General features: G+C 29.2%; 3 protein-coding genes, 1 long non-coding RNA gene and 2 pseudogenes across 4 annotated transcripts; 5 read left to right on the top strand and 1 right to left on the bottom strand.

Annotated features, from left to right (window-relative positions):
* Window positions 1-2,047: 2,047 nt before the first annotated feature.
* Window positions 2,048-2,926, top strand: LOC111041875. Its single transcript, XM_022326309.1, has one exon. The coding sequence runs from the start codon at window positions 2,048-2,050 to the stop codon at window positions 2,924-2,926; it is 879 nt and encodes a 292-aa protein (XP_022182001.1).
* A 3,429-nt stretch (window positions 2,927-6,355) lies between these two features.
* On the top strand, window positions 6,356-7,457 carry LOC111041867. The gene is made up of 2 exons (XM_022326304.1): window positions 6,356-6,909; window positions 7,205-7,457. Exons 1-2 carry the CDS (start codon window positions 6,356-6,358, stop codon window positions 7,455-7,457), a joined length of 807 nt encoding a protein of 268 aa, XP_022181996.1.
* Window positions 7,458-7,487: 30 nt separating this feature from the next.
* On the top strand, window positions 7,488-9,052 carry LOC111041874 (the record flags this gene model as incomplete). The annotated part of the gene is made up of 4 exons (XM_022326308.1): window positions 7,488-7,831; window positions 7,920-8,177; window positions 8,246-8,530; window positions 8,599-9,052. Coding segments are annotated over 4 exons (1,341 nt in total), but the record flags the coding sequence as incomplete, so codon positions are not given.
* Window positions 9,053-18,736: 9,684 nt separating this feature from the next.
* Window positions 18,737-24,325, top strand: LOC111041873 (annotated as a pseudogene).
* LOC111041880 lies at window positions 19,438-20,028 on the top strand. The gene is made up of 2 exons (XR_002605370.1): window positions 19,438-19,544; window positions 19,962-20,028. It is a non-coding gene; the product is annotated as an uncharacterized LOC111041880 (long non-coding RNA).
* A 450-nt stretch (window positions 24,326-24,775) lies between the features above and the next one.
* On the bottom strand, window positions 24,776-25,568 carry LOC111041872 (annotated as a pseudogene).
* Between the last annotated feature and the right edge of the window lie 549 nt (window positions 25,569-26,117).

The raw sequence follows: 26,117 nt of genomic DNA, 5'->3' as shown, positions 1-26,117 counted from the left end.
AATTCAGTGTAGGTAAGAAAATAGCAGTCACTGTTATTTTGGTTTTGGATTAGCAGCTGCTACTGCTGTAGTAAAATAGCACTGCTATTACAGCTGCTACTGCTATTCTTTACCACATCTAGATGCCATGTCAACAGCGTCCGACCTGAAGGAAAACGCTTTTGTCTTTTTTAGCGCTTCTTTGTGTAAGTCTCGCTGAATCCCTTTTACGTGGTTCGTGAGACCATTGTCTTCTGGATTGTGATGGTAATTTAAACCAGAACTATATACTTCCACCAGAAACTCTTGATTTTGAGGCTGGACTTTAATTCTAAAAAGCTTGCACCCCTCGTGGCTACAATACATGTACACATTGCAATGATTTTCAAAATATCTAACCCTTTTTGCATTAACAACGCATGTATTGTTCACAGTTCTAATGAGCTTTCTGAACATAATAGGATATTTATTATTTTCCAAACGTTTTTCACCGCTAATATGTGTATATAACATATGAGACCACTCAACACGTGAAAATGTGAAAGTTCCTTCAAAAAACTCACATTCATGGCTATCGTATTGTTTTGGAAAACAATTTATTGTTTTCAAAGGCAGCACAACACCAGATTTGACCGGGGTTTTCTTAAAATAGGCATTTTTATGGGGACTTGGCACAAGTCCAGCATTTTTTCTGCATTCCAATTTACTAGGTGTAACAAAATCAGATTCAACCCTTATGCTTTCTGGTAGAATTAGAGTACTACAAGGTATGAGTGGATTTCCTATCATCCAACTGCAATCACTTTGGGGCGATACACTTGTGTATTCAAGTTAAACGTGGTCTTTATGAACTAGTTCAGGCTCTGTGTGATCTGAATATGAAGAACAATTTTCAGTACTAGAATTTTCATTAAAATAAACACTATTTGAATTCATATTGTTTGTGTCATCCGATGGATTACACAACGACAGGTTGAAGTGTTTTTTACATAGCCTATACACTTTAATACGGTTACCTTGATCTACAGTGACTTTAAAGTGTTTACATATGTCATTCAGAATTATGTGATTGTAATTTAAAAAATCAATAGACGTATAGTTAAAGTCTTCAATATATTTTATTATTTTACTATTCATTTCTGACACATTACATAAATCAACATTGTTCATACTTTCAATACGTTTATGAAGGGATGAAGTTTTTCTATTGATAGCATTTGCAATTGATTTTTTTAAACCTTTATCATTTTCTTTATTAAAGATGATATTGCAAATATTAGTTACACAACTGTCAGAAACTGAGACATTTCTAAAATTTAAATTTGGATATTGATTCTTAATATAATGAGCTACCTCATCCAATTTTTTGTTTAAACTCATTTTAAAGCTTATAAATAATTTTTTTCTGTGTCTGAATTACAAATTCGTTCACCCTTTTATCTGCCTGAGTAAGACCTCTTCGACTTTTTGCTGTCTGAGTTTAACCTCTTTGACTATTTAGTGTAGGAATTAACAACAATTCGTCGGCACCTTTGGCTGTCTGAGTTTACCCTCTTCGACTATTTCGTGTAGGAATTAACAATAATTCGTCGGCACTTTTTGCTGTCTGAGTTTACCCTCTTCGAGTATTTCGTGTAGGAATTAAAAACAATTCGTCGGCACTTTTTGTTGTCTGAGTTACCCTCTTCGACTATTTTTTGTCGGAATTAACAACAATTCGTCGGCACTTTAAGCTGTCTGAGTTAACCCTCTTCGACAACTAAAATTATAACTAAAACTACAACTACAACTATACTTAAAACTACTTTTTTTTGTTAACTACAACTACCACTAAAACTACTTTTTTGGGTTTTTTTTTCTAACTACAGCTAAAACTAAACTACTATTTTCTTTTTAAACTACGCTGCAAATATTTTTTTGCGGGATGGGGGGGGGGGTGGGCTGAACCCCCCATTTTTTTTTAAAATTACAACTGTAGCTAAAACTAGAACTACAACTAATACTAACTACAACTATTATGAGAGTTTATGTTATGCTGCTGTAAATAAGGCAATGCTGCTGTGCGGAAATGGTTCACAATTTTACACAACCAAGTCAACATAATATACCAAGAAAGCGTCGCCGTTTTTTGACACATGATAGTGATACTGATCGTAAATGTAGCCCTGACAGAACAGAGTTAATCCATAAAGCGTTGGCCAAACTTATTTGTATGAACCAATTACCACTATCTTTTTGTTCAAGCTCTGGATTCCTTCAATTTATGGCCGTCGTAGAACCGAACTATAGAGCAATCAAAGAGGAAGCATTAAAAAAAAGACTACACTTTTTTAAGTCAACCGTCGAAGAAAAAATACGAAATGATTTAAAAGCTGTTAAAAGTGTTGTATGCACATCAGATTGTTGGTCCTCATTGGCCCAACATTCTTATATAACTATAACTGCACATGCTTTAAATAATGATTGGTCTCCGATGTCATTTACTTTAACAACCCAAGAAATGGAAGAACGTCATACAGCTTTAAACATAGCAGACAAATTAGAAAATGTATTCTCCAGCTGGGAAATTAAAGATAAAGTTACGACTGTTATAACAGATAATGCAAAAAATGTAGTAAATGCCGTTCAATTACTTTCTAATACCACTAATACTAATATTTCAGATGTGACGTGTGCAGATCATAGTTTACAACTATCTATAAATAAAGCATTACAAGAAGATTTAATTTCCGAAATAATTAATCAAAGCAGCAGGCTAGTAGGACATTTTAAACATTCGAATTTGGCAAAACAATCTTTATTAAATAAACAAAAACAATTAGGTATGCCTGAACAGTCTTTATTGCAAAGTTGTATTAGAACACTAAGATACGTGATTACATGTATACGTGAATACGTGAATATTCGTGTACACGTGAATAATTACACGTGTACACGGATTTTTTAAATACACGGTTTTATATAATATTCGGATGTTAATTTCACGTGAATACGTGAACGCGTGTACACGTGAATACGTGAACGCGTGTACACGTGAATACGTGAACGCGTGTACACGTGAAATAGAGAGCTCTAGTTTTTATCGTTACTAATTATATTTTACAGTAACCAATAATAATTTAAAAAGTAACCGTTATTAGTAATTATTCAATGAAATATTAATGTACAATGGACAATGATGTTTGTGTAGTATGCAAAAACCATATTGGTAATAAACTTACTGATACATACATAATTGTAAAACTATAAGGATAATGGTTTATATAAAAAAAACTTTTAAACACTTTACAACACTACAACAAATTACATGGGGCTAACCTTACCTAACCTAAAACTATTCAGGATATGTGTTGTTTTTTGAGGAAAAACAATATTTTCAGTGGTTAGGCCTCCTAAGGGCGCCTAATTTTTTTTTTGCACCGGGGTGCAAAATATCTAAATGCGTCATTGTACATAGTTGAACAGTTCTTAAGCATTACATTTTTATATTTATATTACAAATAAATGTAATAATATTCATTATAAATTAGACAATAAATTAGGTAATATTTTACAATAAATATGGTTCTATAAAATGTGATGTAAACATAACACAGAATAACATACCCCATGACATGAGGTATTACATACTTAAATAATGAATAAAACTTACATTTCTATAACTATTCAGTACAGTAGACAGTAGTTTTTACATACCTGTTTCAGTAAAAAGTGATGTTTTAAATACTTCCAAGACAAATTACATGTTTCAACTGTTATTAATTAATGTAAAAGTAAAATGAATAACGTGTGTTACATTGTATATTTGTATAGTCTTTAGAGGAATTTTGAATTTATAACCTAACTTTCCATTATTATTGATTTTTCATTATGTTATGATGACAATATTATGTCAGTATGTTCGGTATAATTATCGTGGTAATGACGCCAATAGAATTTATTTATATATACTTTTAAAACAATTTACAACAATTTATTACTGTGTAACAACATAGGGCGACATCTACTACTTGACGGTTTTGGTGCAATAGTACGGCACCCCTGAACTTATATGAAATGCGACACAACGTACAAGGCTTCTTATCACTAGTCGTCCGAGAAAATAGTCCCCTAACTATGGTCCCCCAACTTCACACACGTATATTATAGTTATCATATAATAAGGATAAAAGTTAAACAATTGGTATATACTCGCAAAGGCCAAATTGTTTTACTTTTGACAATAGACGACGAACGTTCCTACTACATTAATATTATAGTTATCATATAATAAGGATAAAAGTTAAACAATTGGTATATACTCGCAAAGGCCAAATTGTTTTACTTTTGATAATAGTCGACGAACATTCCTACTACAATCATTAATATTATAAGGATAAAAAAAAAATAGTACAATAGATAGTTAAGTAGTATAATAGTTTTAATATAGTTATAATTTAAGGATTTATTTTACATTTGATAGTAGTCGAGGAAGGCTCCTACTACAATAGTGATATAGTTATAATATAAGGATATATAAAAAACAAATAATAGTATTATAGATATAATTCCACGATATATTTTACTTTTAATAGTAGTCGAAGAAGGTTCCTACTATAAGAGTAGGATTAATTTTATTTTAAAATGTCTGTATTAAAACATTTGGAAGAAATAGCACATTATATAGAAGAAAAATATCCTACAATGGAATTTGGAAACATAAGTGTTTCCAATGAAGCAATAAGTGGTGTTTGTAATGTTATATTAAATAAAGGTAATTGTAATAACGCTAAAAAGAATTTATTAAATGCATTGAAAAGACCCAACTCGTCTCTCAGAAAGTTATTAGATTGTAAGTCAGATAATAAGTTACGATTTCTTAAAATGCTCCAAGACAATGGTTATGCAAAAAATAATTTTTGTTCTTTTGAGACAGAGGTTGTAAATTCAGTTTGCAAATTATTAAAAATATAGTGTAATCGTAAAAATCTAAGCAACATATAACAGCGATGTCGAGATAGTTTCCGAGAAAATGAAATTGCTGATAATCCTAAAGAATTATCTAAAAAAAAAAATTGTATGTTAGGTCAAACAACTGAAATAAATGAGGGTGCGGTGGTGTATGTAAAGAGAAAATTGTTTACAGATGATTCTCCTAAAAAAGAGAACGATTATACATGTAATGACATTACACATGATTTGGACATTGGTTTGAATGAAAATTGTCTTGAAATCATTGAAGTTAGTTGTATTACATATAGCCCTGGTTTGTTTAGTATTCATATTCAAATTTAAGATGATTGCTGTAATACAACGGAAGAAATTGATAATAATAAGAATACCGTTCTATTGAAGAAATTAATATCAACGAGATGATTACCACCCCTAAATGTAAAATCAATATTTCCTCTACTGAAGCTGACTTATATACCACAGAAAAGATGCATGACTCTGACGCGGCTACGGTAGCTGGACGGTATGCCGGTCGTTGTCGATGGTGATTTTTGGAACACTCGTCACGAAGCGCACGACTTATAATTAAGTTTATAATAACAAACACCGACGATTTCGATAGTAGTTGCCGGATGGCGTTTATTTGAAACGAGATACAAAAATATGTACAATGGTGAACAGATCTCCACGAGGTCGTGTTTGACGTATCGCGTTATAATATTATAATATAATGAATTGAAAGTACAAAATGGATGAACCCGTGGTCGGGTGTCACAGACGTTCTCGACAGAAAAACGTGGTTAAGCGGAACACGTAGTTGGATTTTTAGCTAAACTTGGAAAAAATGACGGGTCAGGCCGTGACGACGGTCAGAGAACGAGAGCGATGTCGGCGGCCGGTATTCGTTCTACACGACTTGCCTCCCCGTCAGGGTTGCCAGACATACGAGAATTCTCGTACTTGTACTATAATTTGGACCATTTGTACGAGGTACGAGGAAACATTGTTCTCGTACACATAATATACGAGAATTCCATTAAAATCTAAATATAACTATTTTTTATTTAAAATTTTGAAAGAACTGTAATAATATAATGTTTATAAAATATATTCTATGTTGTTATTATTACTGATTAAGAGATTATTATGTTGTTACCAAATACCAATTACCGAAGATATTATTATGAAATAATATTGTTTTTGTCAAGTTTTTGTTTTTGAGGTACATCGTACATGCACAAGAAAATACGGATAATCCAATTGTCTTTGTTAGTTTGTTATTGATTCATTCCTCATGGTTTAGTGGATATAATTTATTATAAAGTACCTAGTTAGAACTTTATTGAGTAATTTTGAGTGCTACAATTCTATTATTTGAAATGAATTTCCAAGTATGTTAAACGACAGTGAAGAAGATATCCATTTAACACCACCTAAAAAAATCATGAAAAATCCAACGAAACACAGGGCGCAAAAGTTTCGTTCAGAATGGCTCAGAGTTGAAAATTTAAAAAAATGGTTGGTTCCTATTGATAACGACCCTTTCAAAGCCAAATGTAAGTTGTGCAATTTCACAATGGTCGCGGAGTTATCTAACATTAAAACACATGGCAATGGTAAAAAACATAAAGAAATTGAAGCATGTAAAGAAATAAAACAAAAATCGATAAAAACTTTTACTACAAATAAAACTCCAACGAAATTAGATATTGACGTCAAAATGGCAGAAATAAAATTAACTGCATTTTTGACAGAACACAATATTGCCTTTCTTGCTACTGACCACCTTACGGATGTTCTTAAAAGTTGTTTTAAAGATTCTGAAATAGCTAAAAAGATATCACTTAAAAGAACCAAAACAACTTCAATTACGAAAAATGTGATTGGTTATTGTCAGAAAGAAGAACTTGTTTCTTACCTAAAAACTGTACAGTTCAGTATATTAACTGATGAATCTACTGATATTGGTACCGTCAAATCATCTTGTGTCATTCTCAGGTAAAATTTACTTATAAGTTATATTACATATAAATATATATTCAGTTTTAAAAATTATATTAAAAAAGTATTTATATATTTGTACTTAAATATATTTTAATAAAAACATTTTATTCCCTAAATAATTACCATAATCTATTGGATCAGCAGAACATTTGGTAGGCAGATACTTAGTCAGTTCAGTCTGATATTCAGTAATTTTTATCAACCATATACAAATACTAAAAATTTAACACAGATTATTGAAAAAGTATTAAGTATTAACAATTATTTTGTATTTTGATTATTTTCATAGGTTTTTTGATAGTAAATCTGGGAAGATAGAAAGTAAATTTTGGGACCTATATAAGGTGTATGATTCAAAAAACCCGGGTAATGCTACCGCTGAAAAACTATTTAATAGTTTAATGGAATCATTAACTTCATATGGCATACCGAAATATAATGTTATTGGTTTTGGTAGTGATGGTTGTAATACCATGATGGGAGAGAATAATTCAGTGGCTTCAAGAATGAAAATAGAATTCCCAGGCATTTTCATAATGTAGTGTGTTTGCCATTCGGCTCACCTTTGTGCAAGTGAAGCCTGTAAACGGTTACCAAGATCATGTGAAGATTTGGCCAGAAATATTTTCAACTTTTTAAAAAGTTCTTCAAAACGCCAATGTGAGTTCTCTCAGTTTCAAACATTTTTAAATTTGGATCCCCATAAAATTTTACATCCATCACAAACTCGATGGCTGTCTTTAACTGCAGTAGTAGACAGAGTTATAGAACAATGGGATGCACTGAGATTATACTTTGTAGATACTGTTTTAGTACAGCGGCTTCTGTCAACTGAACATATCCTTGCTGCTTTGAATGACCCTTTTATGAAGTTATTTTATTATTTCTTGCAATGGGCTCTTCCTAAATTTACAAGGTATTATTTTATTATATTATTTATTAGTATAGCTACCTACTTGTTATCAATTGTTTACAGTTAAATACACTTTATTTATATTTTTTAGATTTAACCAATTCTTTCAGACAGACTCTGTTGTTATTACTGATTTGCATGAAAAGATTGTTTCACTCTACAAAGAGCTTCTATTATGTTTTTTGAAAAGGGACTATGTTATGAGAACTCCTCTAGTAAATATAAATCCCATGAATGGGCAATATCAAATCACAGATAATGAACTGTATCTGGGAACTAAGGTATTAATGCATAAGGACAATCCGGATATTTTAAGTAATAATAACCAACGTAAAGACTTTTTTGAAAGGTACCTATAATCATTTGGTTTATTTTTAAGATAGGAAAAATATTTTACACAACAATTTTATTTTTAAGGTGTCGTCAGTTCTTACAAACATCTTCTTCAGAAATGAAAAAAAGATATAATATGGCTGATCCTGTCTTAACAGAATTATTTAGTTTTAAACCAAAAAATGCTTTGTCATTAGAATTTAGAAACACTAAGCCTTCTCTTGTCAATCTAATTAAATTAGTTCCTTGTATCATTAATATTAATGATCCCCGAATACAAGTCATTGATGACGAATGGCGTAAATTACCTATTTCAATAAGTTCACTTCCAGATGAAATTGAAAATATGATTGAACCGGATACATTTTGGTAAATAAAAATTACAATTTTTATTATAACTATTAATTAATTTAAAATTTAAATGCATACGGTTATAGGTGGTCTATTAAAAAGTTTAGCATCGAAAATGATACTCAAGAATTTATTCAACTATGTAATTTTGCACTGGCTTTGCTTAGTTTACCACATGCAAACGCGGATTGCGAACGAATATTCTCTTCTGTAAATTGTATGAAAACCAAGATCAGATCAAAATTAATAACTGAAACTATAAGGGGGCTACTTCATACAAAACAATGTATAAAAGGTGGCAGTAAAAGTCAGAATAATTGTACTAACTTTGAACCCACTAATGCCATGTTAAGTAGAATGACTGCAAATTCTCTATATAGTAAATGCGAAGAGTCAATATTTTCTGATTTAAATGTTGAACCAACTTACCAAGTTACTGAAATGGACTGTGATGAAATAGTTATGGTAAACAGTTATGGTAACCTAACCTACAGCCGCTATGGTAAACTGACTACATTCTTGAAAGGAAAAAATCGATAAATACAAAAACTAATGTTAAAGTACTGCCCACCGATGAGTTAACGTCAAAAATATATTTTAAAAGCATCTCCTAGTAAACTAAAGCGTGGTAACTTGTGTAACATCAGGTCTGATCGTGTATATTATAAGGTGTCTCACGAGAAAGAGTCTTAAGGGGATCGGTGGCGGTGACGACTGTCTTTGTCTAACACAAGCGTTACATAAGAATTCAGAGGTGTTTTTTGGCAAACGTACCGATTGATAAAGTGAAGCGATAAGAATTCTGAAAACAGATTTGAATTTGTCGTCAAGTCTACTTGAGATCGGTCAGTCTACATTTTTGATTTTAGATTCTGAGTGAAACGATGAATGTTTTTTTATTTTTTTATTTTTATTGTATTTTTATTGTTTCACTCAGAATCTAAAATCAAAAATATAGACTGACCGATCTCAAGTAGACTTAACGACAAATTCAAATCTGTTTTCAGAATTCTTATCGCTTCACTTTATCAATCGGTACGTTTGCCGAAAAACACCTCTGAATTCTTATGTTGCGCGTGTGTTAGACAAAGACAGTCGTCATCGCCACCGATCCCCTTAATGATCGAGCAGCTGGAGACAGGGTTGATATGTTTATTGAAAAATAATTTTCCAGAATTTATTCAGTATGTGTCCGATTCAAAAGAGAAAGATTTTGAAACTTATTTATTTAGTCAAGAACAAGTAGACGTTTTAAGAAAAACAAAATGTATTACGATTCATGTAGATGCGACTGGCGGGGTGGTGAGAGAAACTACAAGAGATCCAACGCTATTCAAAACAGGAAAAAGAAAAGAAAAATTTTTATTGTGTTATGCGGCTGTCGCCGTGTGCAATAAGAGGATAATTCCAATAGCAGAATATCTGTTGACTACGCAGACTAGTGTGATAACAGATTGGCTAACAGAGTTTCGAAAATTCTATGAACAACAGTGTGGTACAAAGTTCGCAGCACACGTTGTCAGTGACTTTTCAACAGCAATATTAAAAGGGTTTGTGAGAGCATTCAACGAATGTAACGAGATCTTTAAATATTTAAATAAATGTTATGTGTTCAAGTATGAGGGGAATTTGTTTAATTCCAACGCACTGATAAGTCTTTGTAGTTGTCATTTAATCAAAAATATCTCTGACGATACTCATAAATATTATAAAGGAAACGGAAAAAAGATGACAAATGGCTCTTTGGCGTGCGTGGCAACTGCGTGTATCTCTCCAGCTTTCAACATAACCACCACGGAATGTCTTGACAAATGGTTCACTGCAGTTACAACGGTGTTGTTGTCACGCAGCAAGACTGGGGAAGTGGATGATGCCATGGAGACCTTGAAGCAGCTAAATTATGATAATCCAAGTAGTCTAGTTGATGATCTAATCGCAAAACAAAAAAATGTTACATTAGAATCTAATGATTAGATGAACAAATAAGAAATGCTAAGACGTTTTACCGTTACAAAGATTCCAAATTTTTGTCCCGTTTTGAAAATATAGTTTTTCGGGTAAAAGAAACATTAAAAATATGTTCTGGTTTTGAAGAAAATCCATACTTTTTTCAAATTTTTCAATCCAAACATGTGTTTCACAATGATATCATGGGGCCTATCATTCCGGTGATTCCAATGTGGAATGGGCGTGATGCGGTTCAAAGTATATGGGCCCACAGACAGAGCAAGCAATGCTCCAGCAGAGAGTCGGTTTGGAGATTTAAAAACCAACAAAAAATGTCGGAGAATGAAATGTGGAGGATTTGTTCCACTTACAGAAGTATTATATTGAGTAAATGTAAAGAAGTACTGCTAGATATACCTTCAAATTATTGTTCACTTCCTCTGGTCCAAAATAAACAAAAGAAAACTGCTAAAAAAGAATGTACATCATTTATTAGTTTGGTTTCGTCATTATCTGATGACAACGAGGAAAAAGAACATTGGGAATCTAGAAAGAAAAAAACGGGTTTCTACTACCAAGATCATTTAAAAGCTGCAACAAAGAAACATCAGACACATATAGTTATAAAGCATTCGTCCCCGATAGATAATATAAAAGATGATAGAATTTGTATGACATCGAATGTAAATTTACTCTTACTTCATTCCCAAAAAAACAGATGACGAAATAGTAACTCCAAATACAAGGGCATTATCAGAATCTTTTGTTACTATAAAAAGTAACAAATCTCCGGTAGATGGTCTACGATGCAAAATGGATATATACAAAAATAGATTACCAAAGGATAAAAATTATTATGACCCTGTTTTGAAAAAAGACTCAAAACAAATAGATTATATGGTCGGATATTATTATAGTTTTACAGACATAACTAAGTGTTATGATTTATGTTTCAGTTGCTTTGACTCACTATCAATTTATGAGGTTGAAAAAAAAATGTGGCTAGATAATTATGTTATTGAGATAGCTTTGGGCGTAATGAGAGAGACATATTGCGAGTTTAAGAATAAAATTAAAATATTGTGCAGAGAAATAATATCTAATTTAAATAGAAATATTTCAAATATGAAAACTATAATTGTTCCAGAAAACGGCTTACTTGTAATGCCATTACTAACAAGGGGTAACCACTGGGTGATTATGTTTGCAGACTTTGAAAATCATAAATTCTATTTTTTTGACCCATATGAAACTATGGAATATAATAAATGTAGACATAACTTTGTGAATATATTAGGTCAACTGAAAAAAATCATGTGTATGGATAGGTAGGAAAAGTTTGGTGGAAGATGGATTTTCAAAAATTTTATAAATATCCCAAACAACCACACACTGATTTTTATAACTATGAAGTTTATGTGCTGTACTTTGGGAGTGCATATTAAAAAGTAAGATTTAAAACTTGAAATTCAATGAAGCATTCTACCCAATAGTGTATAGAGAGGTGTTAAAAGCTCTATTGTTGGAAGAATCTGATTTCATGAGGGATATCTGTTTGTATTGTGGCCGTACGGATAAACAACACAGACATATAAAATAGGAGAATATCGATTGGGTTCAATGCGATACATGTAACAGATGGATAATAGTACAATGTGTGGAAGATGCAGAACAGACATTAGATATTGATGGTAATTTTGAAAGTCTTTTGTGTATATCCTATTCAAAAAGATTACAAAGTAAGTATTGATGAGAAAATTAAAAAAGTTAGTATAATATACATATTGTAATTAGTTTAGGATAATTGAGAAACAAATAAAATAAGTGGAGTAAGCCTAAGTTAGGAAACCACTATAATAAAAACGCGCCAAAATGCAGTACCTCCAGTTTTGTTGAATGCAATGCTAAGGTGGTGTGGAAATCTGTTAAATTGTAAAATTTCTGAATGCACTAGTATATATCAAATTTTCATAGCTGTTGAAATACAATATTTATTGTATTATTTATTTTTTATTCACACCACATTTAACTCAACATCTAATCTAAAAACAAAAAAAATTATAATATATAATATTTAATTAGTTCGGCTTCGAATGTCGTAGAGTGTAAAGTGCACTCGTACTCCGATAGCAATATGCTCGTCGCTCCATTATCTGTTCACAGTTTACTTATACGGCTTTGCCTATAGTCCATATCTCGCGCTAATTATGTCGTTTCAATCTAAAGGTAATGGCTCCAAAAATACTAATAAACGTAACCTCTTCTCCTCTTCTCTGTCTCCAAAGACCGAGGAAAACAAATCCAAATTTTTCTGCACTCCAAATCGGTACTCAACTCTTGCCAAGGACGACGACGTCGATAACAACTCATCTTCCAACATTGGACAAAATCACAAAAATTCCGAAATTTCAAAAATACAGCCAGTGTATGTGAAAGATGTGAGTGATATCTCTTCCTTCACCTCTAGTCTTCTGTATATTCTTAAACCGTCTGATTTCATCTGTAAATCTATTCTCTCTCATCTAATTGTCGCGAGCATTACAATCTACTCTTAAAGCATCTAATGGATACTTATGCTAGCTTTCATACTTATCAACCCAAATCTATTCGCCCTTTACGTGTTGTTATTCGTAATCTCCACCCAACCACATCACATGAAGATATCATACCTGGTCTCTCTGATTTGGGACACCACGTCTCCAACGTTCACAACATCAAACGTTTTTCTGACAAAACACCCCTGCCATTATTTTTCGTTGATATCAAGTCGGATACAAATAACCTGGATATTTACAAAATTCAATTTCTTCTCAACACCAAAATAGTTGAAGAGAAACCACATCCACGAAAACGTCCACCACAGTGTCACGCATGTCAGACTTACGGACATACGCATCGGTACTGCCACTACCTTCCACGTTGCGTTAAATGTGGGCAAGAACACCTCTCGGAATCATGCAACAAATCTAAGGATTCTCCAGCCAAATGCCCTCTATGTTCAGGCGATCATACCGCAAACTATAAAGGCTGCCCGGCTTACAAAAAATTAAATAAAAATAAACCCAATATTTCTCCAAAGGCTCCTCCAACCGTGTTCCCGGACGCCCAGACCAAGTCCAAAGCAAGATCCTACGCTGAAGTGGCCGCAAATAATAATCCTACAGCCGATATCGTTACCACAGCGTTATCTCAATTTATCACCAATTTAAATTCCGTTATCGGGCCTCTAATATCCCTCCTAATTGAGGTACTACAAAAACGTTTTACTCCATAGTTCCATCATATATTTTTGTTTTTATATTACTTAATTATTATTTCCATTACACGTATATATATCTAATCTTGTCTCAAATTAATCTTTCTGTCTATTGTTTTAAATTTTAATTGGCTTGTTTCGGTATCTATTTTATTGTATGTTTTAAATATTATCATATTCACTAATATTGTATTTTATTCTTTATCATTATTATGTAATCGTCATATTATATAACTGTATAATTGCATTTAACTGTTGAGCTATAGTAGTATATTTCTATAAGCTAATAAAAAAAAAAAAATTTAATTAGTTATTGTTATTATATAGAACTATGACACTTCTAATTTCATAACCAATATGATGGTAAACAGATGATCTAACCCTTTTGGATAATATTTTTTTGTGGTCCAACTAATATGCAACGACAAGTATCCGATAAACATCAACATATTTTGGCAACCCAACATAATTAATTATATTGTTTAATTAGGTACCTTAAAATAAAAATACATAATAAAAAAACAATTAAATTCAATGTAAAAATAACAATAATTTGCAAATACTTTCAGTATGATCAATGATGATCTGTTGAACAATATCAAAATGGATTATATTATTTCCTTTTTGTTTGTTTGGAGATTTCTTCATACAATGCAATAAAATGTACAATAAAATCAAAATTTAATATTACCTTTAGTGTTCTTCTTTCTTTTGCAGTTAGTTATATGGTTAATACAGTTAATATGGTGAAGTAAAATGATGGATGACCGCTTGCTTACAACTGATTGAGTTAACTCGTTTAACAATATAAAATAAGTATTTGTGGATCAAAAATCATCTTAACGTCATAATTTCAATGTACCTAATTATGGAATTTCAGAAATGCAGCTGTAAAGTAATAAGAAGTAGTAAGTAATGACTCATAAGAAATATGCAAATGCTATAAAATCCCAACCCTGCTTATGACTATGTAACATGACTTATAAGTTATAACAAATTAACTGCTTAGTGTAAAGTGTAAACACTAAATAGTAGATCACCTAATATTATAATGATAAATGGTAATCTATGATCAAAATAAAGAATTACTCCGATAAGTGATTACTCCGTAATGTTATCAATACATACAGACAAAAAAACTATTGAACAGTGTTACCCTAGAATAGATTGAAACCAAGTTTTATTAAAAACCTTAACAATTTATTAATGCTTAGTATTTATTCAAAGTATTAAACTCGCCATTATTGAGTTTCAAAACCATTAATAAACCTTTATTAAAAAATGTAGGCTCAATTTATTTTGAATGGTGTTACAACAATAAAATATGTTTACAGTAAAAATATATCCATCAAATTATCTCCAATATGAAATAATATATCCGTCAAATTATTTTCGATATAAAAAGTATAAAAGCAGGTTTTTATTGTCACCTAACCTTGTATAGTCACTAGTTTTTATTATGTTTTTTAAAATAAAATAAAATAAATAAATAAAAGTGTCAATAAGTTATAAAATAAAAATAACAACATGATAATATGTAAACCAACATTTAATTTTAGTATAATTGGATTTAGTTTATTGAATGGAATTTTTTATTAACATGGTGATGATCAGGTCAGTTGAATTCGGTGTGATATGAACCGTAGACATTTCTAACTCTCATCATTCAACAACGTCCATAATTCACTACCTATGTAAAAAGTAAAAACATGCACATGCATATAATTCCGGGCTCAACTAATAACTATAATTATATGGCACATTATGTAATAGTCACTAAAAACAATTTGAATTGTATGTACCTTCAAACCGTACAGCGGTTAGGTTAAGTTCAAACGTCACCACGGACATATGGACTTCAATGAATACAGACTCGTATATAACTATAATTGTTCATTTCCTCATCCAAACGCAGTTAAAAACTTTGGTTCTATGAACCAAAAAAATGGAATGCAGCCATACTGCTGTTAATATTTGTGATCATATGACAGAGGAATTGAACAAATGGAATATTTTTAATAAAGTTGTTGCTGTGGTAACCGATGGCGGGGCGAATATTAAAGCTGCAGTTAGGGTTATGAATTTGAGTCATGTGCCTTGTACTGCACATAAACTCAACTTGATCGTTCAACATTCTCTACTGTTGTCTGGCAAAGAAGAGACTAGACCTGACACCAATACGAATGAAAGTGACTTAAAAAATCTACTAAAGAAGTGTCGAGCTATTGTTGGATTTTTTAAGAGGAGTGAAGTTGCTAACAGAATGCTGACGGATAAGCAAAAACAGCATGGTTTTGAAGCAGGATATTCATACTCGGTGGAATAGCAATTTTTTCATGTTAGAAAGGCTTATAAAGCTAAAAGAGCCTATAACCATTGTAATGATAACATTAAAAGATGCTCCATGTCATTTAAATTCTGACGAATGGAGTATAATTGAAGATTTAGTACCATTATTAAGACCATTCGATAAAGTAACTGTTGAGCTCTCTATTGAACAATATCCTACCATTTCAACAGTTATTCCATTAGTAAGAGGTAATTACTAATTAGTTTGATGTTTCTGTGTACAATTTAATTTTTATATTTTATATGAAATATTATTTATTATTCAAAGGTTTACAAATGGTATTGGGATCAAAAAATACAACAACGCTACTGAGAAATTTTATAAAACAGAGACTGATAGACAAAACTGCCAAGCGTTTTGAAAGTATAGAAAACAAGGATTGACACAAACCACATTTTTCTAAAGCCACATTATTGGACCCTAGGTGTAAGAAAATTGCCTTTGGATTGGAACAGAATGCCAATGATACAGAAGAAGTTTTGATTACTGAAACAGCCGCTTTGATTGGGAATGTATCATACACTGGTAAATATTAAATTAAAATTATTTGAAATAAAATCTATAAGGTAAAATTACTAATTATTAATTTACATTATTTTGGTATAACATTATGGAAATATAAATAGCTCATAAAATGGTAATATATACCAAATGTTTCATCAATAATAAATTTCAATAAAAATATTATAAGTCTAAAATGTGATTTCATTGAATCTTTTATTAGAAAAAATGCAATTCAAATTTTTTTAACAATTATACTAAATAATCATATTATAATTACTTACTCACAGAACGAGCTAAAAGGAATATTATTTATAATTTAAAAATGAAGAAATACATTTAATTTAATTTTGTTATAGTTTAAACTTTAAAGTTGATATATATTTATTTATTTATTTTGCAGAAACAATATTCAACTGGTTTGAAGATTCAACACATTTTACCTCTGGAAGGTCATAATATAAGATTAGGTCCTTGGTTTTAATATTTATTTAAAAACATGTCTGGAACAAGGTTGTAAGTATTCATCTTGACCCATAAATTTGCAGTTTTTAGATATTTAATACATATATATTTATAGCTGAGATAAGGTAAGTATGAAACATAAAGTGGACAACGACAGCCTGCTTGCTGCACACACTGCATACATTTCAACTTGTACCAATGTTGTAGCTAATTTGAATCCTATGAAATTTTGATTACATATTAATAAAAAGTAAAAAAAATAAATATTTTGTTTCTTTCCTTTAGTTAAAGCTGGCTTGGATAAAATGTATACTTGTATAGTGTTTAAGTATATTATCCACTATCTTTCTATTACAAATCATACACAGCGAAAGTGTATTAACTCAATTAAATCCTCATATTTTACCAATCACAATGTTACCTAAAAAATACCAACCCTCAATTTTCTTTTCACAAGTCATAATACGATTCTATACAATGCTTAGTAATATTTAAAATAATCTATTCGATCGAAAAAACACTCGATAGTTTCAAAAACAATCGATGAATAATAATATATATTCAATCCATAGACCTTATACTCATAGACGGAGCATGATCGTAGTTCCCGCGGCAAATATAGGGTGCGCTGCCCATTTGTGGAACTTCTGCGCATGCGCGAAAACACAACCAGGTTGTGTTACAACAGTAAAATTTATCGTAATATGGTATGCATCCTCACTAGTGATGTGCCTTGGGAATATTCCCAAAAGAAAGAAATATATTATTGGGAATTTATCGGGAATATTTCCACAACATATTTTTCTTCCCAAAACTGGGAATTTTTTTTTTTTGCGTTCTATTGGTCAACACTGTAAAATTTCACTAGATTACATAATTCAATCTATCTTAAACCGTGATAACTGATAAGTGATGACTATGAAACTTTTTTATATATATTGATACTTATTTATAATGTTTTATATAATTTTCAGTTATAAAGTTTTTTTATTAAAAATATGGACTGCATATTTGTTAAGTTTTGTACTATTATTAATTTGATACTTATTTATAATGTTTTATATAATTTTCAGTTATAAAGTTTTTTGTTGAAAATTTGAGTATATATATATATTTATTTTAATTTTGTATTATTATTATTTATACAAGTTTTAGACTTCTAGTCAATTATATGACTGATATGAAAGAATTATCATAGCATTGGAAATTTGATACTTTTTTATAATGTTTCTCCTAAAAACTAAATGACTTATTAGATATTTTTTTCAATACCTAGCAACTTCTTAATAGAAGATACCTATTACCTACTTCAAAGGTCAAAGACAAAAATCATAGGTACTATCATAATTCATAATAATAATAATCATAAAATAAGGATACCTAATTATATATTTTTTTTAAAATTATATTAAGGCTTCAAAATCTGAGATCATTAGGTCATTTTAGGCCACACAATACCAAAATTATATTTGGTTTGTGTTTGGATTGGTAAAAGTTTAATTTTTTCTTGCCTGCTAGAATTTTCAAATTTATAGTAAAAATTCCCATTATTTGGGAATTTATTAAAAATTCCGGAAATATTCCCAGGGAATATTTCCTCACTTTTAAATTCCGGGAATTTACCCATCACTAATCCTCACAGAATATTTTATTAATAGACTTCAATCTTATTTTAAGTTTGTGTAATAGCTAAAAAATAATAATTATGCCTAGAATATGTATTGTTTGTAAAAAATATTATATTAAGGGATCAGAGAAATCATTTCATTCGTAAGTACAATAATTTATATTAGAACATTAATATGTTATTCAATTTGCATTAAATATTTGTTGTTATATTATTTTAGTTTTCCTAAAAATAAAGATTGTCAGCAACTGTGGTTAAAAGTGTGTAATATAAAATGGTACTCGCCATCCTACAAGATATGCCAAGATCATTTTTTGCCAGAAAATTATCTACCAAGTGGATATCTGAAAAATAATGCTGTTCCCTTTCTAACATCTACAAGACGTACATCTATGCAAAACTTTATTTATCATCAAACATTATTTTGATACATAAGTAATATAACAGTCTAAATGTATTATTATTATTTCATCTAAGATTATGAACCTCTAGACTATCAGGGAAAATCTAGCTCTCAAAGTCCTATGAAACGTAAAGTGCTAAATGCAAATTCTATTGGACTTTTATCGCCAAGTCATTTTAGAACTCCAAGAAAAGCACGGAGGCATTTGGACATGGTGAAAAAGATATCGTTACACTAATGACAATACCTCGTAACTCAATTTTTGTCGATATCGACTTTTTGGTATCAAAATATTTATAATCTCTTTGCGGTTGTTTTCTTTGTTTACCTTCGTATTGATAAAACTGATATTTTCCCTCCAAAACTAATTTAAGTGATAATACGTATCTCTATATCACATGTAATATCACGTAACTTAACATAAACACATGCGTTGAAAAGTTGACTGATTGAAGACCTTATTACTTTACAGTTTAACAACAGGTAATTATATTATTTTGTTTAAAATCGTTTAGTCATTAATACATTTAAGTATTAGTGTTATTGTTATGTATGTAATAGATGTATTTGATTTAATATATTAATTTTAATTAAACGTCTTAGATACGTGATATTTTAATATCGTATGATTCATTTTGTCTGTGTCGCATCCTACTTACGTGAAATTGCGCAAATTATATTATAATATAATATTATTATGTTATAATTACTTCTATTAAATACTTTTATTAATTATATTATAATATAATATTATTATGTTATAATTACTTCTATTAAATACTTTTATTAATTATATTATAATATATAAAGTTAGTTTTGTCGTATCATAATTCATAATAGGTACTATTGTTACATTTATCATAATATGATATATTATTACTGGTTAAATAATTTGTTTAGGCACAATGGCGAGACGCAGATTACAACTAATGATGGACTTGTCTGGTGTAAATAGTAATAATAATTTGAAAAATAAAGAGCATAACGTTCAAAATTTATCAGACATCTCATCAACTGCTACAATTGTTTTTGATGAACCTGAACTAAAGCCAGTCGTAGAAATAGGTAATAGTCAAAATATTATACAAAATAATTTAATATTTCAAAATGAACAGTATGATAGTTTTGAAATAAATGCTATGAATTTTGATACACATAATATTGAACAAAATAACGAGGTGTTAGCAATTCCACTGGAATGTTATACAAATAATTTTGAAGATGGGATGTTAGAAATTCCACTGGACAATTTTGAAGTGAATACTGTTAGTTCTGATATAAATATTGAAGAAGATAATGAGATGTTAGAAATTCCACTGGCGAATAATACACCTTTATATTATGAATTATTAACTAAGGACATTTTGAAACCGAATGATATAGATAACGAAAATGAACAAATAGCTGATGTAGAAAATATAAATTTGAACCATGTACAATTTGAAGCTAATGATACACGTAATATTAAGCCTCAACCAAACAAATGGAAAAGAATAACTAGTCAAAGATGTAGAATGAATGGCCATGAATACGTAGGTTTTCAGAGAAAAGGGAATGTAGTTAGTCAAGATGTACAACGACCAGCAAGAAAAATACAGCCAACGTGTGAATCTAAATTTTGTATTAAAGCAAAAAACCGTTTTTGTCAATCTTTTGATGCAAATCAAAGATTGGAAATATTTTCTACATTTTGGGATTCGTCCTGGGAAGCAAAAAAGACATTTTCATGTAATATGGTAACAAAAGTGATAACTAAAAGTAATACTACCGGATGTAATGATAGTAGTAGGCGATCAAATACATACACATATCATTTAAAATATAAAGATTTACCTGCATTACAAGTATGTAAAAAAATGTTCTTAGGTACTCTTGGAATGAATGAATTTATGTTACATTCTTGGGTGAATGAATCAAAACATGGTATTCCAAAAAAATCCAAAAATATATCATATGATAATTTAGGTAAAATCATTAAATTATCACCACAGAGTATGGCTAGGAGAGCATTTTTTTGTGATCGCTTAAAACATCTTAAAAATTGGTTTAATAGCCTGGCAAAAATGCCATCTCACTATTGTCGTGATAGAACAAAAAGGTTATATTTAGAAGGGCCTTTTAACAGTTTTCAAGATGTGTTCATTTGTTATAAAAAAAAGTGTACTGAAGATCAGCTTATTCCATTAAGCAAATGTTTTTTTACTCAACACATGAAAGAAAATAAAGTGTCCATATTTAAACCACGAAAAGACCAATGTGATTTATGTTCAGCATACGAAAATTATCAAGTATCTGAAGAAGAATATGCCATGCATATTGCTCTTAAAAATAGAGCAAGGGAAGAGAAACAAAAGGACAAAACAAATGCAGAAGAAAAGAAGTGTTACTGTTTTACTATCGACATGCAAGCGGTCAAATTATGCCCTGCAGTACAAGCAAGTTCATTATATTACTCGATGAAGTTAAAAGTTCATAACTTGACAATATATAACATAGCAACTAATGAATGCAGTAATTACTGGTGGCATGAAGGCGAAGCAGATTTAGAGGCATCTGTATTTGCTACAATTATAATCAAGCACTTATTAACAAAATGTACTGAAAAAATACCAATTATTATCTACTCTGATGGCTGTGGGTATCAGAACAGAAATGTTATACTTTCAAATGCTCTTCTTCAGTTTTGTAAGACTCAAAACATTGTTATCAAGCAAAAATTTTTAATCAAAGGTCATACACAGATGGAATGTGATAGCGCACATTCTCTTATAGAGAGGAAAATAAAAAATAAAGATATTTTTTTGCCCTCTGATTATGTGCGATTAACAACAGAATCTCGAAACAATCCTTGTCCATTTGAAGCAGTCCTGTTAAATCATAGTTATTTTTATGATTTTAAAAATTTAAATACTTACACCTCTATAAGACCTGGTATTGGGAAGGGAGAACCAGAAGTTAAAGACATTCGTGAACTATTATATGACCCATCAACATCATGCATTTATTTCAAACTTTTATTTGATGACCCATTCTGTGCAATACCAAAAAAAGTATTGCCTAGAAAGAAAGTCATAAGAATCGATGAAGATGAACAATTGCAATATAAGCCATTGTACAAAAAATCATTGAATTTATCACTATCTAAATGGAATGACCTACAAAAACTGAAAAAAGTTTTACCAATCGATACCCATTCATTTTATGACACACTTTTACATTATAGTGAACTGAAAACCAGAAAAGGTAAAGTCTAGTCATTCATAGTATTTTCAATTAAAATTTTATTTAATATTTTTAGTTATAATATTGATCATAACATGATATTTATCAATTTTTTTATTTTAATTGTTATAATCTAACATTTTATTTTGACTTCTTAAGTTTTAATAATTTACTTTTGCTCTGTTATTTTAATTATGTTACCTATGTTTTATTTTGATAAACATCATATTGTCATATAGTATTTTAAATAATAATTATTATTTTATCATTTTTCATTACATGATATTTATCAATTGATCATAAGACTGATCCACATTACTTAATATAATATTTTATTGTTATAATCTAAAATTTTATTTGATTTCTTAAGTTTTAATAATTTACTTTTGGGCTGTTATTTTAATTATGTTATGTTTTATTTTGATAAACATCATATTGTTTAGTATTTTAAACACCTAATATTTATTATTTTATAATTTTTTATTACATGATATTTGTCAGTTGATCATAAGACTGATCCACATTACTTAATATAATATTTTATTGTTATAATCTAAAATTTTATTTGATTTCTTAAGTTTTAATAATTTACTTTTGGGCTGTTATTTTAACTATGTTATGTTTTATTTTGATAAACATCATATTGTTTAGTATTTTAAACACCTAATATTTATTATTTTATAATTTTTTATTACATGATATTTGTCAGTTGATCATAAGACTGATCCACATTACTTAATATAATATTTTATTGTTATAATCTAAAATTTTATTTGATTTCTTAAGTTTTAATAATTTACTTTTGGGCTGTTATTTTAATTATGTTATGTTTTATTTTGATAAACATCATATTGTTTAGTATTTTAAACACCTAATATTTATTATTTTATAATTTTTTATTACATGATATTTGTCAGTTGATCATAAGACTGATCCACATTACTTAATATAATATTTTATTGTTATAATCTAAAATTTTATTTGATTTCTTAAGTTTTAATAATTTACTTTTGGGCTGTTATTTTAACTATGTTATGTTTTATTTTGATAAACATCATATTGTTTAGTATTTTAAACACCTAATATTTATTATTTTATAATTTTTTATTACATGATATTTGTCAGTTGATCATAAGACTGATCCACATTACTTAATATAATATTTTATTGTTATAATCTAAAATTTTATTTGATTTCTTAAGTTTTAATAATTTACTTTTGGGCTGTTATTTTAATTATGTTATGTTTTATTTTGATAAACATCATATTGTTTAGTATTTTAAACACCTAATATTTATTATTTTATAATTTTTTATTACATGATATTTGTCAGTTGATCATAAGACTGATCCACATTACTTAATATAATATTTTATTGTTATAATCTAAAATTTTATTTGATTTCTTAAGTTTTAATAATTTACTTTTGGGCTGTTATTTTAACTATGTTATGTTTTATTTTGATAAACATCATATTGTTTAGTATTTTAAACACCTAATATTTATTATTTTATAATTTTTTATTACATGATATTTGTCAGTTGATCATAAGACTGATCCACATTACTTAATATAATATTTTATTGTTATAATCTAAAATTTTATTTGATTTCTTAAGTTTTAATAATTTACTTTTGGGCTGTTATTTTAATTANAAATACCATGTATCTAAATTACTGGAAGAGCAATATCACGTATCTCATTTAAATAGTGTATATAAAAAAAATATATGGTTTATTTATATATATAACATTAAGAAAATATATTAGTTGTTTTATAAAACAAACATAAAGAATGTAGTCAATGTGTAACAATAATTATTCGGTTTTTTGTCTCTCCTGAAAAGTACCAAAAATTTAGTTACGAGGTATTGTCATTAGTGTAACGATATATAGAGAAAAACAAATTCAAAATTTTAATTAGAAAAAAAAGTAAAATGGCTGACAGAAAAAGTCCATACTTATGATGACCTTGTTCTGAAGTTACACAAAAAACAATTTTTAACTGACAATGCATCTGTCCACTTGCAGGTAAATTTTTAACATATTATACTGGGTGATTTTTTAAACATCCCCATTTTTTCCTTTAATAATACATTATTTATTTAAATTTTGATTTTTAGAATGTTAAAACTAAATGAAATCAAGAATTAAAAAAAAAACTTTCTTAAATATCAAAAAAACCGTATTTTTTTAAGTATATAGCAAAATAAAAATATGTTATACCTAATAATTAGTTGAATATGTAACTTATTAATATCTAAAATAATTTATCCAGACCAGAATAAAATTAACTGTTTTATGAATGTAGTCATGGGATGATAAAATAAAGGTAGGTATTAATAAATCAGAAAATAAAACTAGTAGGTAATAGTTAATTGAAAAAATGTCTACAAAACACAAACTATTGTAATGAAGCATTAATTAATTTTTTTATTTAAAACATTAGGTACTATGTACAAATTAAGTTTAATTAACTTAAATAAGTAATGCCTAACTTAAAGTAAATTTTGAAACCTTTTTTTTATCATGTTTTCTTTTTTTGGTTCAGCATTACATTTTTGGGAAACTTGCCGCATTCTCATATTTATATAATATCTAATTGCAAAAACAATTATTTCTTCGCTATGCTGGAAACATGGAAAATAAATAACATTGTTTTTTAATAATTCGGTTAATATTAATTCAAAAACGTCTGCCATTAAACAATACTCTGTAAATAATTGTTCAATTTTACAGACAAAATTAAAAAAATGTAAATTTGGATGATAAGGGTAGGTACCTCTGGAAGTTAAGTTGGTTAGTCCAGCAACAGGTTCAACCGAATTCAAATATGGTTGCTTAATTGCAGCTTGGCAAGTAGTACATATGAAATAACACATTATTTGTTTAGACAAATAACCAGTGACATAATATGAAATGCAGTCTATTACAGGGGATAAATAATAATCATGATCGTTGACTTCTACAGTATCATCCAAACTCCAGTCTTCCTGTTCAATAGCAAAATCCAGTCTATTATTTTTTTTAATATAAGCAGGATTTATTCTCAATAAAGGTGGTTTTCTATGTTTTAATGGCCTTGATAAATATTTTGGACAGTTTGGGAAAATAGATGGCACTGCTTTTTCTTTAAGTCGAGGAATTTTATATGGCGCCTGTGGGGGACAAACCAATAATAAATTATAGATATCTAATATTACACGCAAAAAGTTGATTTTAAAATAAATATATGAATTTCAATTTTTAAGGAATATTTAAGAGGGTATTTTTTTTTTACTTCCATAAATTTATATGGAACTTATAAAACTATTTGTACCAAAGAATAGAATTTATTTACTCCCAAAACAATCTAATAATAAGGTAAAGAAAAAACACTAAACCAATAAAAAAAACAAAATTGTATATTATTATTTAGGTAAACACTAGATATAATTTTTAAATACCTAATTTTTGTTCAATTAAAAAAAAATAAGAAAACTTATATTACAATATTATTTTTAACACAAGTATTATAATAAGTAATTACTATGTAAAAAACCATAGGCTATAATTTAAGTGATTAGCACTTTGTTCGTAAAATCAATTATATTTGAACAATTAACAAAACAATACAAAAAGACGTAAGTTCTATATACGAATATAGGGCCAGACACAACTAGCGCTTTAGTTCACGCAGCCACCACCCTTGGTCGTTCTGTTCTTCAGTACAGCATAGCGCGAGTTACAACCTGTGAAGATAACCGTGGTTGCGCTCATCACTAGGAATGACAGGAATGAGCCGGCCGCTTGAGGCCAACGACCATCAGCGCTAACGGTGGTTGTACGATAGAAC

This window comes from Myzus persicae, unplaced genomic scaffold (genome assembly GCF_001856785.1).
Source record: "Myzus persicae strain clone G006 unplaced genomic scaffold, MPER_G0061.0, whole genome shotgun sequence".
NCBI lineage: Eukaryota > Metazoa > Arthropoda > Insecta > Hemiptera > Aphididae > Myzus > Myzus persicae.
The sequence above is the reverse complement of the archived record's forward strand: the minus strand, read 5'-3'. Positions and strand labels throughout refer to the sequence as shown.

Excerpts from the sequence above, each read along its gene's own strand:
- LOC111041867 (XM_022326304.1), top strand. The coding sequence starts at position 6,356 with ATGAAAAATCCAACGAAACACAGGGCGCAAAAGTTTCGTTCAGAATGG. Across the intron at positions 6,910-7,204 it reads TCATCTTGTGTCATTCTCAG|GTTTTTTGATAGTAAATCTG; the intron begins GTAAAATTTACT and ends TTATTTTCATAG.
- LOC111041875 (XM_022326309.1), top strand. The coding sequence starts at position 2,048 with ATGGTTCACAATTTTACACAACCAAGTCAACATAATATACCAAGAAAG.